At 46.8% G+C, this 15,724-nt stretch overlaps 1 protein-coding gene across 1 annotated transcript in view; it reads left to right on the plus strand.

The window, feature by feature from the left end:
• The window catches only part of LOC146343061 (uncharacterized), a 37,351-nt gene extending 22,670 nt beyond the window's left edge, over positions 1-14,681 (plus strand). Inside the window, exons 5-8 of the mRNA XM_084806609.1 lie at positions 3,472-3,795; positions 7,429-7,536; positions 8,489-8,557; positions 14,542-14,681. Coding sequence (XP_084662735.1) covers positions 3,472-3,795; positions 7,429-7,536; positions 8,489-8,514 — 458 coding nt within the window. The 3' untranslated portion in view covers positions 8,515-8,557; positions 14,542-14,681. The remainder of the gene's footprint in view (positions 1-3,471; positions 3,796-7,428; positions 7,537-8,488; positions 8,558-14,541) is intronic.
• The last annotated feature ends 1,043 nt before the right edge of the window (positions 14,682-15,724 follow it).

Consider the following 15,724-nt stretch of genomic DNA (forward strand, 5'->3'; position numbering starts at 1 on the left):
AATCTTTCCCAGCATCAGGGTCTTTTCCAGAGAGTTTTCTCTTCGCATTAGGTGGCCAAAATATTTGAGCTTCAGCTTCAGTATCTGTCCTTCCAATGAGCACTCAGGGTTGATTTCCTTTAGGATGGACTGATTTGCCCTCCTTGCAGTCCAGGGGACTCGTAAGAGTCTTCTCCAGCATAACACTCATTCAATTATCTTCTTCATTACTTCCTTTATAAATTAATTTATCTGGATATCCAGTAAGTTATTGATCCTCCAGTGCCGAAAAAGATCTCTCTCAGTATCAAAAGGAGAAAAAGAGTTAAAAAAAACAGAACATGAAAAGAAGAAAGATTTTTCATAAGCTCTTGATTTTTTAGCATCCAACAGGCGTCAGCAATACTCCTTTTTTAGTAAATTTCAAGCAGTCAGCCCACAAGCTGATATTATTCCAGCCTATTCCAGGCTTTCTGCCAAAGATTTATTTATTTTGACTTCATGGCTTTCTCAAGGTCATGCAGAAGAAAATAGCAACTGGACAAAAACGTAGCTTTCAGCCATATAAATTCAAACATTAAAACTTTCAAACAATGATTTAAAGAAATAGAGAGTTAAATAGGCTATAATACTTATTTAAAAATGTAAACAATCTTAGTACTCTTTCTTTTTTTGAAAGGACCTCTTGAGCTAAATTCGCTTTGTAAAAGTCTGCAACTCCTTGATTTTAATTCAGGTTAGATTTCTACAACTGCCATACTTTCGCTTTTTGCTGTGCAAGTGGTGCTTGCTGGTAACTTAAGTTTCCAAATACTATCTAAGATTGGGGCTCATCTGTCCTTGTAGAGGACAATTAATTAAGAGTTTCAAAACAGCGTTTCAGTAGGTGATTAACTCCGGCAACTAACCTGAGTTTTGAGCCCCTTTGCATCCTCTGCAGAGGCAGCTGTTCTTCTAAGATTTCATCCGGGTGGCACCGTAGTCTTCCCCTTTATTTTCCAGGGGAAAAAAGAAAGGTTTCTCAACCTTTTCACAGCCGTTTGAAAAAAGCAACCTGAGAAGCCCCGCACTGCCAGGACGTCATGGCTCCTTACCAGAAGTCGCCATCCCTGCAGTTCTGTGCTACCTGCCTGTACTCTTCCTTTGTTGCTTGGCCTTCTTTCCACTTTCTATATGTGTCTTTTTTGTTTTTAGGTCATCCCTAAGCTTTTTGTGAAGCCACATTGGCTTCTTCTGTTGTCTTCCACCTTTTCTTCTTGTTGGAATTGTTTGTAATTGTGCCTTGAGAATTTCCAGTTTTAAAAGCTCCCACCCATCTTGGACTCCTTTTCTCATTAGAGTTGCTTGCCATGGGACCTTACTTATCATTGTTCTGAATTTATTAAAATCAGCTTTCCTAAAATCCAAGGTACATGTTTGGCTACACTTGGCTTTTGCTTCCTTTAGAACCAAGAATTCAAGTATAACATGGTCGCTATCCCCCAGAGTTCCAGTAACTGCTACTTTATCCACCAAGTCATCTCTGTTGGTTAGGATCAAGTCAAGGATGGCCAATCCTCTAGTTCCTGCCTCTACTTTCTGTTGGAGGATGTTATCCGCAACACAAGTCAGGAATTTTTTGGAGGAACCCTTGCTGACACATTTATTACTCAATAAATGTCAAGTACACCAAATAAATTATCAACTCCCTAGCCAGGGAAATGCTTCAGGAGAGTTCCTTATAACCAAGTCTCCTTAGAGCTGTGAATCTTACCTTGCAGTCAGATAGGCTCCTCTGCTTTCTTGGTCTTCCACGTGTGCTGGGGAAAGTAGCTGTGAGGATAGGAGTTGCTTCGCCTGTCTCTCAAAGCAGGAGATCTTGTCCCCACATCACAGCTCCATCTCAGTAGCCATGAGAGGTGACCAGTCCCTGGGTGCTCATGGATAAAGGTTCAATCTTCTCACTGATTGATGAAGCCTAGGAGATAGCAGTGTGACTTTGCAGACTCAAAGACAAACCTACTTTTTTAGAACAGGGCGTTATTGTGAAATGTTTTTGGGCAGGGTGTGGTCTAAGCTGCACTGAAGTCACACTCTCTGATCTGGGACCCCCAGTGTGAGATGCGGGGAAGAGGCCAGTGTCGTTACTCTGTGGTGAAGGTCTTCCTTGGACGTCCTGAGACAAGAACGTCTCTCAGGGTTGAGTGCATAAAAGCTTCCTGTTGACATTAAATCCTGTCCCTCCACCTTAGAAAGCTACAGAAATGCAGCAGGAATATGAATAAAGAAATAAATTGAAAATGCTTCATAAAAATACCACCACTCAAACTCCTCTAAACACTATTTATCCTTCCCCACTCACTTCCACGAATCAAAGAGACCTGTGCCTGCACGCTTTCAAGCAAAAAGGGGCAACTGAGCTGAGTTTGTGAAATGGCTGAAACAAAACCAAGAAAGAAAAGATTAACCCATTTATTTATGGATTATTTTTATTCATGGAATTACAACCTGTTTTAATAAAAATGATACATAAAAAACTGCATCAGACAACATAAATTCAATAAACTACACAGAGTAGACTAGACGGATTCACATTTGAGTTTTTAAAACAAATGTTTCAGTTTTTATTGTTTTCGATGAGTAGACATCTCACAGTTTTTTTAAAAAAATTCTTCATTTGTTTTAATGTGAATTTACCTAATTTCACCCTTGCAGAGACTCGGGAATCTGCACCTCCCCAATTACTTACCCCAAAATGTATGTATTAGACAAAAATGCACACAAAATGCATGTACTAGGATTAATGTGCACAAAAACGCTGGTGAATTTTCATGGACTCATGCATTGAGCAGGGGGTTGGACTCGATGGCCTTGTAGGCCCCTTCCAACCCTACTATTCTATGATTCTATGATTCTATGGACACTTAAAAAAGAAATCCCCAAAGTTAAGGATGCACTGAATTTAAGAGTGGAGGAATTCTTACAGTTTGAGATGCACCAAATGTAAATTCTATAAAATGAGAAGATGAGGAAAACCAAAATTGACAGCATGAACCTAGTCCATGCGTGCATGCATGCAGGCACACGCACACGCACACGCACACGCCACAGCAAAATTATTCACAGAAGTCTAATTCCTCTGTGACTTTACCAGGACATTCTAGCACAATGCAGCTAGGATTGCCGGAATCCCCAGGGAGAGAAGCGCAGGGCTGCCCATGCTGGCCTTATCCCCAGAGTCCCCTGCCTGCCCCACAACTCTTGAGTATGACCCAAGGTTTCCTGGTAAAAGCCCAATAAACCCCAGACCTTTGGGGCTCAATCCTATGCATGTTTAGACAGAAAAAAGTCCTACAACTCCCAGCATTCCCCAGCCGGCATGGGGAACGGCCAGAGAATGCTGGGAGCTGGTGGACTTTTTCTGTCTAAACATGCGTAGAATTGCACTCTTAATCACTGAGCCATTTCATGCTCCCCTGATAATCACCTCCTGTCTTTGGATGACTCCTCCAGATCCTCTTCCTCTTCCAGTGATAAAAGTGGATCCTCCGTCTGGGGCAGTGAATGAAGGGGACCCCCTGGTCATCACTTGCTCAGCCAGTGGGAGCAACACTGAGAAGAGGTTCCATTTCTACAAGGATACAGTTGAGGTGGCCATCAGCGAAGTGCCTCTGAGTCTGAGTAGCTCCAGAGAACCAGGAGAGAGCTCCGCAAATGCCTCTGTAAGCATCCCAGAGGCCCAGCTCAACTACACCGGGGAATTTGCTTGCAGATATGAGGAAAAAACAAGGAGCTGCTGGGTCCTCTCTCCATGGAGCCAGAAGGTGAACATCACAGGTCAGCCATTTTGGGATGATGAGATGCCACTTCAGCAGTAGCGTAACTCTTTGGTGTGTGTTGACTGAAGTGAGTGAGTGCAGCTACGTGTGCCGCAGGAGGAGGCTGGGGAAAACATCTGTTCTCCCCAGTGGTCCTGAAATACCATCTTCTTTCCTCACCATGTCTTCCCTCAAGCTCCACGGGCAGCCAAGAGGAGCCCCCAGTGATCATGTGAGCAGCTCATAGGGCACTGGGTGGGGAGGGAGGGAGGGAGGGAGGGAAAGTCGTTCTTTAGTGACTGCTCTCAATTCCGCTTGAACTTGTCGGAAGGGTCTGACCCTACTTACCTTCTGGAGGCCCTTTTCATTGGGGCAAGAATTTAGAGCAAGGGGATGTTGGGTATTTTAAGGGGTAGCTTTACGTATTTTGGGGACTTCCCTTGAAGTGACATTACTGCCTGCCTTGAGCTTTCAAGAACAAGACCAGTTAAATACCAAAGGACACAAAGAAGTCGTACTTGTCACTTACAGTTATGCATGCGAATCTCTGAAGAATGGTACATAGCAGACATGGGGCCCCAGTCAGGTTGGGGGCTGCATCATGCAGGGAGGGGGAACTGTTCCACCTCTGCTCCAGTCCCAACAACGTCCCCCCCTATTTTCCATGAGCAGGATAGCATCTGCCAATGTCCAGGAATTGCCATGCCATATTGGGGGGGGGGGTCACCATTGTTTTACCCACAATGCCTTTGAAATGATGTTATGTCCTCGTGAATCATCAGGATGTCATTTGGGGGGCTCCTCACTGGAGGAGCAGTGGACCAATTTGCAACAGGGAGGAAAAGTGTGTGTGCACGCACGTGTGTGTGTTTGTGAGAGACTGAGGGGGGGGCAGAGGGTGTCATCACATGATGCAGAAATCCCACCACTGTGCTGGGACTTTCTGCCCCAATATCATGATGGCTCCATTTCCCCCTCCTCCTCCTCCTCCCCTCCCTTTCCTCCCGTTATCCGGGAGTTCTCTGTGTTTCATTTCTGCATCCACAAGATGGTGCTATGGACTAGCGCTTCTTATTCTGGGGTTTTTTCATGGAAAAATAGGAAATGGATCTGTTTATTACTAGTTTATTTCCTTTTCAAATTTACCCTTGAAATTGCTTGGAAAGGACGAGAGAGGCTCCGGAGGTTGACGGCATCAAGTACAGGACTCGCAAACGTCCATGAGTGACCGATCTCAATCGCAGGATAAAGGCCCCGTGTGATGACCCGCAGAGAGACACAGAGAGAGAGAGAGTAGGGGTGTGCGAAACCCACTTACCTGGAGTCCACTGGGGGGTCTGTGGGGGGGAGGCGATCCTCCCCCCCGGAATCCTCCCCGGCCGGCTCCACTCTGCGGCAAGTCTGCGGAGCCGCCGGCCGGGCACAGCCGGACTTCCGGCTGTGGCCGGTCTTCGGACACAAATGGTGTCCAGCCTAGCAGACGCCATTTGCGTCCCTTCCCCTTCCTGTAATAGGCTACGTAAATCTTACATAGCCTATCACGGTTAGGGGAAGGGACGCAAATGGCGTCCACTAGGCAGGACGCCATTCGCGTCCGAAGACCGGCCACGGATGGATTCGGCCGGACCTGGACCCGGCGGTGCCAGGTAGGATCCGGCCGGGTCGGACTTCACGGGGTGATGGGGTGGGGTGGCCCATTCCGCCACGGACTCCAGGGGGGGGCAGATTCTAAGAATCCGCCCCCCCCGAGTCCATGGCGGAATTCTCCACCATCCCTAAGAGAGAGAGAGAGAGATGGGATTGTGTGTCGCTACGTGATAGACTGATTCACAGGGAAATTACATGCACTTGTATACACACGTACAGACACACAGGCTGGTTTAAGCAAACAGGCTGATTCCATCCTAGGTTTTAGGCTTCAAATATGAAGCTGGTCAAGTCAGTTCATCAAACTTTTAAAATCCATTACATGCTAGAAAATATTTTAATGTAATACTTTTGGTAGCAGGAGGAGCAGGAGGGGGAGGGGAGGCGTCCACAGCCACCACCACAGCTGCTACGACTGCCACAGCATTTTTGAAAGGCAGAGCAGCAGGGAGAGACTAGCCGGGGGGGGGCACCTGCCCAGCTCCCCTGCAGACCTAGCCGTGCCCAACTCCTCTCTGGTATCCTTCACACGCTCCCTGCTACTCTTCGCTCGAGATGGTGGAATGTTTTTGTGCGGGTCTCTTGTTTTTGAATCCGAATGGGAGATTCAGTCCCCAGATGGCTGCTGTGTTGGCATCCCAGGAACAGATGCAGCGTCGTTTGTTTTTCGGTTTGGTTTGCTATTTTCCCTTATTTATTAATTTTTTTAAAAAATTACCCCCCCCCCCTTCTTCTGAAAAAGCTTCCAGGGTGGCTTAAATGAGATCAGTACTCAAGAAGAGCATCCGTACCTACAGGCGTGCAATCTAAGAGGGACGACGCAAACGAATAAGACGGAGCTGAGTTTGTGAAATCAGCTGAAATGAAACCAAGAGAGGAATCATTTATTTTTATGGGTTTTTTAAAATTTATGCAATTATGTCCTGTCTTGAAAAACATTATACACGTTAAAAACAGTGTATAATAACAGTCAATAAAATATACAGAACAGGCTAGAAGTAGTTACATTTTATTTTTTAAAACAAGTTTTTGTTTTTAGTGTTTTTAGAAAAGTAGTCATTTCTCAGTGTTTTTATTTTTCCTTTGTTTATTTTAATGCGAACTTACCTAATTTCACATTTGCAAACCACTATGCGAACAGAGACTCCATTGTCCTTGAAATTCACACTTCTCCAATTCCTGGAAAAAAATTACTTGCAAAGAAACTGTGTATACAGTATATTAGGCAAAAAGGGCAGATGAAATGCATGTATTCGGAAAAATGTGCCCAAAAATGCATATGAATTTTCATGCAAACTTAGGAAATAAATCCTCAGATTTGTACATCGCCAGTCCCTGCGTACGCACACACACCACAGCAGAATGATTGCAGAAGTCTAGTTCTTGTGTGATTTTGCCAGCACTTTCTAGCCCAGGTCATCTGTGAAACCCCCGAATGGCCAGGGAGAGAAGAGCAGGGCTGCACGTGCTGGCCTCATCGGCGAAGTCCCCAGGCTGACCCACAACTCTCTTGTATGCCCAAAGCTTTCCTGTGAGAGGCCCAGTGTGCTCCAGATGCACATTCCACACCAGCTTCTGGGAGGCACCATGCAGGAGTCAGTGCAGGGTCGCTCCTCCTCTGGGCGCATCCATGACCAGCTGTTCTAGGCACAGTGGGGCATTGAGAAATGCAGCCTCTTTGCTGTGCCCGGAACATGCATTCATCCAGTCACTACGGGGATAACAGTTGCTCATTTGCAGGCCTCCCTGGCTTCGTTTTCCATTTCCGGATCCCCCTGATGGTTCTGCTCCGGGGAACAACAGCACAGCCCCAGGGTTAACGACGTTTGGAACCTGGGCTGCTTTTCGGTGGTTATTCTAAGGGCAACGATAGACAAAGAATTACATTAAGGCTTCTTAGGGCTTGTCTTCAGCATTGTTCCCTGTCTGCCTTGATCCACAAAGAACAGGACAGATCCAAACTGCCCAGATCAATAATGAAAGATCTCCCCTTTTCTCTTTGCAGTTTCGACACAACACCCATACACATTACTGCTGGGATGTGCGCGCCGGGCTCTTCCGCTCCTGTTCCTGATAGTCCCACTCTCTTTCTACTACAAGATGAAGCGGGGCGGTAGGTGATGGGGCTTGTGGGTGTCTCTCTTCATTACGCGGCTTGAGAAGATGCTGCTAAGAGGCAGGGGCTCTCTTGTTTTTAAAACAGAATGGCCAGCCAGATCTTTGGTCAGTCTAAAAACAGCCCCCCTGGCAAGTTTGGGATGTATGAAATCCCCCTTACCTGGCTCCGCCGGGTTCTGCGGGGGGGTGGAGGCACTCCGTCCCTCCCCCCGGAATCCTGGCCGGCTGGCTCTGCTCCGCAGGGATTCCGCAGAGCCGCTGGCCGGCTCCGCCAGCAGCCGGACATCCGGCCGCTGGCTAGCAGGGACGCAAATGGCGGCGGCCATAGCTGCCGCCGTTTGCGTCCCTCTTTACGTAGCCTATCACATCTGACTTTAAACAAAAAACACACGTACGCAAACGGCGGCGGCTACGGCCGCCGCCATTTGCGTTCCTTAATTTTGGCCATCTTAGTCTACGTAAATATTTACGTAGACTAAGACAGCCAAAAATAAGGAACGCAAATGGCGGCGGCCGTAGCCGCCGCCATTTGCGTACGTGGTTTTTTTTTTAAGTCAGACGTGATAGGCTACGTAAAGATTTACGTAGCCTGTCACGTCGTTTTTTGTTTTTTGTTTTAAACCCAGCCATGATAGGCTACGTAAATCTTTACGTAGCATATCACGTCGGGGTTGTTGTTGTTTTTTTTTACAAGACTTCAAATGGCCGCAGCGGCAGCCGGTCAGAAGACCAGCCGCCGCCGCCGCCTGGAACATCTGCCCCAGGTAAGTTTTGTCCCAGGGGGGATCCGCGGGGGGGCGGGGGGGCAGGCCGTTCCGCCACGGAGTTCGGGGGGCCGAATGCACTGGCATTCGGCCTCACCGAGATCCATGGCGGAATTCTCTTCCATCCCTAATTTCATTTGGAAAGGCAAGAGACATCAATAACAGCCCCTCTTCCCCCTGCAGGAGAAAGCAGAAAGGAAAGGATGTAGACAAACTTGGAACATCCAGCATCGGAGAGCCTTTCAGATACAGGTAATGAGTACGATTCTTGTGTGCTAAGGTTCATCTTCACTTCGTATTTAAACTGTAAGAACATGTGCTGAGCATTACCGGATCAGGCCAAGGCCTGTCAGTTCAGCATTCTGTTCCGCCAGTGGCCAAACATCAGGACAGGAAACTGCCCAATGCCGAGTCGGACCCTGGGTCCATCCAGCCCGGTACTTTTGACATGGACTGGCAGCAGCGGCTCTCCAGGATTTCAGGCAGGATTATTTCCAGGATTGTTTCCAGCCCTAACTGGAGATGCCGGGGATCGAACCTGATGACTAGCCACTGAAATGACTAGCCACTGAAAATACCGGGACCAAATAAGGAACGGAAATGGCGGTGCCCATGGGGCGCCGCCATTTGCGTACGCGCTTTTTTTTTCAAAGTCACCCGTGATAGGCTACGTAACGATTAACATAGCCTATCACGGCTGACTTTGGAAATCTAGCCGTGATAGGCTATGTTAATCGTTACGTAGCCTATCACGGGGTTTTGTTTTTACTTTACTTTGTAATGGCAGTGGCAGCAGCCGGTCGGAAGACTGGCCGCCGCCCCCGCCCCCGACGAAATGCTGCCAAACCGCCGCCGGAACCCGTCGCCGGGAGGGACATTCACCAAAGGTAAGTCCCATCCCGGGGGGGGCGGGGGGCGGAGAATTTCACCGCCAATTTCGGTGCCAACGCATTCGGCCTCCCGGAGATTCGGGGAGAAATTCTCCGCCATCCCTAGATTCCACGGAGCCGCCGGCCGGCTTGGCCATCAGCCAGATATCCAGCAGCTGGCTAGCAGGGACGCAAATGGCGGCGGCCGTACCACCGCCATTTGCGTCCCTGTATTCAGCCGTGATAGGCTACATAAAGACTTACATAGCCTATCACGTCTGGGTTAAAAAACAACAACAACGCGTACACAAATGGCGGCGGCTACGGCTGCCGCCATTTGCGTTCCTTACTTTTGGCCGTCTTAGTCTATGTAAATATTTACGTAGACTAAGACGGCGAAACTAAGGGGGAACGCAAATAGCGTAGCGGACACTATTTGCGTTCCCTATTTTTGGTTGTCTTAGTCTACGTAAATATTTACATAGACTAAGACGGCGAAAATAAGGGGGAACGCAAATAGTGTCCGCTACGCTATTTGCATTCCCCCTTAGTTTCGCCGTCTTAGTCTACGTAAATATTTACGTAGACTAAGACAACCAAATATAGGGAATGCAAATGGCAGCGGCCGTAGCCACCACCATTTGCGAACGTGTTTTGTTTTTTTAAGACAGACGTGATAGGCTATGTAAGTCTTTACATAGCCTATCACGAATGGGGGGGGGGAGACTGCAAATGGCGGCGGTGGCAGCCGGTCGGAAGACCAGCCGCCGCCGTCGCCAAAGCTGCCACTGGAGCCGCCGCCATCCAGAACATCCGCCCCAAGTAAGTCTCATCCCGGGGGGGATCCGCGGGGGGGCGGGGGGGTGGCAGGCCGTTCCGCCACAGAGTTCGGGGGGCCGAATGCCAGTGCATTCTCACCAAGATCCGTGGTGGAATTCTCTGGCATCCCTATCCTGAACCTCTCCCACTCTAAAGACCTATCTGCCCCCCTAACTTCAGCTGAGTAAAACAGCCATACAAAGGATCAGGGATGGATCTCTCTCTCTCCCCCTCTCTCCCCGCCCCCATTTGTGAGTGTGTGAAGAGAGGGGAGCAGCTGCAGCAATCTCACCCCCTCCACTGTTAGCGTGCAAATGCTCGTTTTCTGGGCTGTGATCCACAAAGCAACCGAATGCCTTGACTCAGCCACCGTCTTTGCCACGCTCAGCGTGGGCACAGGAGAGACGGACGCATCGGCTTCCTTCCCACCTGCGTCCGTGAATCCATTCAGAGAGAGGCTGGAAGAGAAAAGAGCTCAAGACCTGAACGCTCCACGGAAGGGAGAGGAGAGACACCCGGCCCCTGGCAGCACCAGTCCCTCAGGCCAGCAGCACAGCAGGAAGGGTAATATCGGTGCTAGGGCCTGACGGAGCCCCTCTCCTGGCACGAGCCTGCCCATACGCTGTGACCTTCGGGGCGCCTCCTCCAAGGGAGGCTCAGAGGTGGCGTCAAAGCAGAGCTCTTCCTTGGCGGTGGTCCTCTGATTGTGGAACGGACTCCCCAGGACGCCTGCCTGGTGCCAACATGGCCGACTTCTTGCCACCCGCTTAGGACCTTCCCCTACTCTCAGGCATTTGGCAGCACATGACCGGGTCTTCAATGGGTCCTGGGATTTCTTATTGCTGGTGATTAAAATTGCTTGTGTGAATATGTGTGTGTGTTGTCTGTTTATATGTTTATAGCTAAGCTGTTTTTTTGTTATGCATAATACTGTATTTTAAGGGATTTAATCTTTGCAACCCACCCCGAGATCTTTGGCTATCGATACATAATAATAAATGAAAACTGGAAAAAAAACTGAAAAGACACAATCAGTTGTCTGCTTTAGGGGCTGCTGACTGAAATGAGCCTTTTGCAGGCCTGCAGGCCTCACTGACAGGAAGTGGAAGTGGGACGCATGAAAGAAACACTGCAGATGGACCCTGCTGGTTAATGGTAGTGCAGCCTGGTGCAGCTATCCTGTCTTCTGGAGTTTTATTTAGGGAAATGGCACTTGCAGGAGACTGGAGAATTTGATGGAGCAGGGACACTGGGGGAGGAGGTGATGAACCTTTTCCCCAGTCTCATGTTAATATTTGAGGTTAGAAGTGGGACTGAGGATGAGGGAAAAATGTACTTCACAAGAACCATGCAGTTGTAGTCTGGTGTTACAATCCAGTCTGTTGGGATTTTCAAGGGATATGTATAGGAAGACGGAGACCGAAGCATTTCACTGGGGTACTTGTGTTGGGGGTAGGAGGGACTAGTTTTTCTCCACAAGTCATTTTTGTGAGCAAGAATTTAATTTCTGTTACATATCCAGATTTCAGCAAGTAGGTGGTGGGATTGTTTGCATATGCCATTTCCATAAAAGCAGTTTTTGAAAGTTTTTAATTTTTATACAATGTCCCAGCTATCACACTATTGTGACAATATCTTCATTGAAATCAACTGGAAGAGAGCAACAGCCCCCACAATGTCCCCGGTGGGTCAGAATGCAACTCAATGCTGAGTACTTTGAAACAAACAGTCCCTTGAAAATATGGAGCAGTTTAGTCCTCCCCTTCGCCACCCCTCAAATCTTTGAATCCAAAGCCTAAGCTGATTCCACCCTGCCAGGTTTCAACCCCAGAAACCAACCTCCAGGTTCCAACCCCAGAAAACCAGCACTGCAAAACCCAGCGCGGAATCAGGGTGAAGAAAGTCCTGCAATCCACCCTACTATGGAGTGTCTTGCTGGCTAATTATGAAAATTTTGTTTCAGTTCACACATCACTCGAAAACGTCCCATTCAGAATGCCAAATGTGAATAGGAGCTTATTTTCCCAGAAAATGTTTGCCCTTTCTTGAACTTGCATTCGCAAGTTCACTTGGGAAATGCACAATTTTCTCAGAATGCACAACTGCTTTAGTTGCTGGGGAAAATTTGTGCAAATTTGGGAAGTTTTTGTGAAACTTCAACATTTGATACGTGTTCTGCACAATGTTCTCATCCTCACAAAACAAACAACGCTCACAAATGTGAGTGCAAAGCATGGGGAAGTGAGCTGATGTCGAGAGAAGCTTGGCCAACTTGAACATGACTAGTTTGCCAAGCCCTACAGGCTAATGCCAGAAGTTGACTTCTTATTGGGACAAAAGAAATGAGGCGCATCAGTTGTGCTCTGGGGCTTTGGGGTTTTTGTGCTTTTGGGGCAGCTGCTTTTGTTTCTGTCTTCCAAAGTATTAGCTATCCTGGCCCACCCAATTTCGTGTCATCTGTCAAGGTATATGATGTCTACAGCATTCCCACGGTCTACAAGGGTGGTTATTTGATCAAAAAATGAGATCAGATTTGTCTGGCAGGACTTGTTTTTGACAAATCCATCAAAAATCAAATCCTCCTTGTTCACATCAAATCCCCCTTGTTCACTTTCATAGATCATGTGACCAGGAACTCTTGCTGACACATTTATTACTCAATAAGTGTTAAGTTACATCACTGACAGCCCACATCAAGTAAATGAGAAACTCCCTAGCCAGGGAAACGCTTCAGGAGAGTTCTTTATAACCAAGTCTCCTTAGAGCTGTGAATCTTGCCTTACAGTCAGATAGGCTCCTCTGCTCTCTCGGTCTTCCACGTGTGCTGGGAAAAGTAGCTCTGAGGATAGGAGTTGCTTCGCCTGTCTCTCAGGGCAGGAGATCTTGTCCCCACATCACAGCTCCATCTCAGTAGCCATGAGAGGTGACCAGTCCCAGTAGCATGGTGCATTTTTTGAAAGTATGTATTTTTTCATGCATGTTGCCCCAATGTATGCATAGTGTCGAGCACATTTGGGGCGGGGGGTCCGAACACAGTTTGCATCTGAGTCTCCATTTGGCACAGAAGGTGTGAACTGTAAAGACTGAATAAAAATGAATTGAAATGAATTATTCACACATTTCTTATTTTGTCCAAAGGATTTACAGTCTACACTGCATAAGGTCTTTATTTTACACTCTTCGGCAGCAGCAAGAACAATTACAAGAAAGTGGAAATGTTCAGTGGACTTTTGTATCAAGGCTTGGTTTAGGAGGCTTTGGGATCATTTATTAATGGACGAGATGACCCAAACTAGGAAGGTTGTTAGCCATGCAAAACCTTGAAAATTTTGCGCAACAAGCACTTATTTTTGCTCCATGTTGATCACACATACCAGAGCCAGGCCCCTCCGGATCATGATTAGATTTTGCTAACCTACTAAGAGAAAATAATTTCAGTTGGAAGGTTTCGCAGATCTGTACTCTGGGCATCCTGGCTAAATTGGAGTATATTTGATTGTTTTCTTAACTTCTTTACATTATGTTGGGCTCATGTTCATTTTAGTGGAATAAAAAATTTTAGAAAAGAGGAAAGAAAGGGTGGTGTGGCATCCAGCATCAGCCCTGGTCAGCCTTGGCATCTCCATGCTGGCCCAGGTCCTGATGCTGGACCTGTTCGTTGCAGCCCCCATCAGCCCCTGCTGCTCTCTGGGTGGTCAGCTGGGCCCCTCCCCAGGTTTTCCTTGAGACTGAGAAAAAAGAGCAAATAGTTCCCCAACCTTTAAATGGATATTTGTCCAGTAAATGTCTACCAGGGCTAATACAATGGTTGTGATGGTGGGATTCACTCCTGTTGGCTCAGGAAACTAACCTCCCGTCCTCAGCCTGTGTCTCATTGCCATTTCCCCTCTCAGTTGGAAACGTTTGTTTTCAGCTTGTAAACCTCCCACTGTTCAATTTCTTCCTCTTCACTCTGCTTTACTTTACGGGAACCAAGTCTCCTCTGTTAGAATCCTCTCTTTGAGAGCCTGCCAGAGGACCCTCCTGGGTTTGAAGGCCGTCCTGTCCAATTCCAGTTTAAGGATAGTGATCCATCAGAATGCTTGCCCATCACCAGTTAGCACCCGGACAGCAGAATGAGCTGACAGGCACACACAGGACACATGGCCGCAGGGTTTGATGCTATGTTGGGATGCTCTGTCTTTCTATTCAAGTTATTTCTAGATTTGCATCTATACCTATAAGCGTGTATGGAAATTGCTAGCCTCTTTTGTCCTTTTTACTGGGGCAGGGGGTTGATGCATTTCCTTTTTTGGCTGCTTTATTAACTTTTTTTTCTCTCTAGACTTTTCCTCTCCCTCCATGAGTTTTTGTATTCATTCTGCTTTTCAAAAATCATTCCGTTAGTTTGCTTGTCTGTCCGTCCTTCCTTCCTTCCTTCCTTCCTTCCTTCAACGCTTCCCATGAGCAATTCAGGTTAGGAAAACGGAAATTGTCCTGGTATAGATTTTACAAATACTTGATCTTTTATTCTTTCATAAGCACCCACTCTCTTCTTTTGTCTTTCAGTCACAATTTCAGTACTTTCCTGGATGGTGCCTACTGCAGATAACAAGAACATCAATTCATCCCCGTAGCAGAAGCCAATTTGCAGTAAAATGTGCTCCTCAACAGAGATCTAGGGGAGACCAGACCTTATATGTTATGGCAAAGAAAAGTGAAACGAAAAAATAGAAGGACTGAAGGACAGTGATAAGACTGCTTTAGGGAGTTTGTTGGGACTATTCTCTAATTTGTAGAGGTTGAAAACGTTTCTGTTAACATACAGAATCACAAATATGGAAGAATAATATATCTAAATAATACAAATTATTTCTGGGTCCAGCATGGCTTCCTACAGCTGTTTTTATTTGATGTCCAGCAGTAAGACCATGGAATGATACTGTAATAACCCCAAGAAAATATCAAAAATATAGTTTTAAACTCTCATTGAATTAAAGTAGAACCTGGGATAATTTTTGGAAAAGTTGATGATTTCACAGGATGCAAGAGAGTAGCAATTAGATTAAAAAGAAGGCAACAGACTGAAAAATAAAATGTAGTCATGGCCCTCAAATTAATGTAGGATTTTCTTGTTGGTTAAACCTTTAATGTTTATTAATATGCGTTAACTGAATGGTAATATATGGCCAAGGAAATGGATTGTTTGCTCCTATTCCTTTGCTATAAGACTGAGGTTATTATACTGAAAGATAAGGTTGACCATTTGTGGTGTAGTGGATTGAAGATTTAATAATACTTGCAATGTTTGGAAGAGTGCTGGGTATAATCTGCAATTGGATTTATATTGGGATATTTGGTTTCTTCTTATTGAAGTATAATATAATCCTTTTTTCCCCCTTCTTTTGCTATCCTCCCTCCCCCCCCCTCAGAATACTGTAATGTTGGAAACTGAAGATTCTGATTATGTTGTTGGTAGTGCTTATTTTATTTATAAAAATAAAAATAAAAAATAGATTACAAAATAAATGTAGGCTAAGGTATCAATGACTAATAATCATAGGGATGTACGAAAATCACTTACTTTTCGGGGATTATGCTAATGGTTGGGGGGGAGGCGTTCCGTCCCTCCCCCCGGAATCCTCGCTGGGGGGGGAGGTGCTCCGTTCCTCCCCCCTGGAATCCTGGCCGGCCGGCTCCGCTCCGCAGGGATTCTGCGGAGCCGCCGGCTGGCTCCGCCAGCGACCGGACA

This window comes from Heloderma suspectum, chromosome 6, assembly GCF_057233095.1.
Source record: "Heloderma suspectum isolate Gila_16-S chromosome 6, 16-S_ref, whole genome shotgun sequence".
Lineage (NCBI taxonomy): Eukaryota > Metazoa > Chordata > Lepidosauria > Squamata > Helodermatidae > Heloderma > Heloderma suspectum.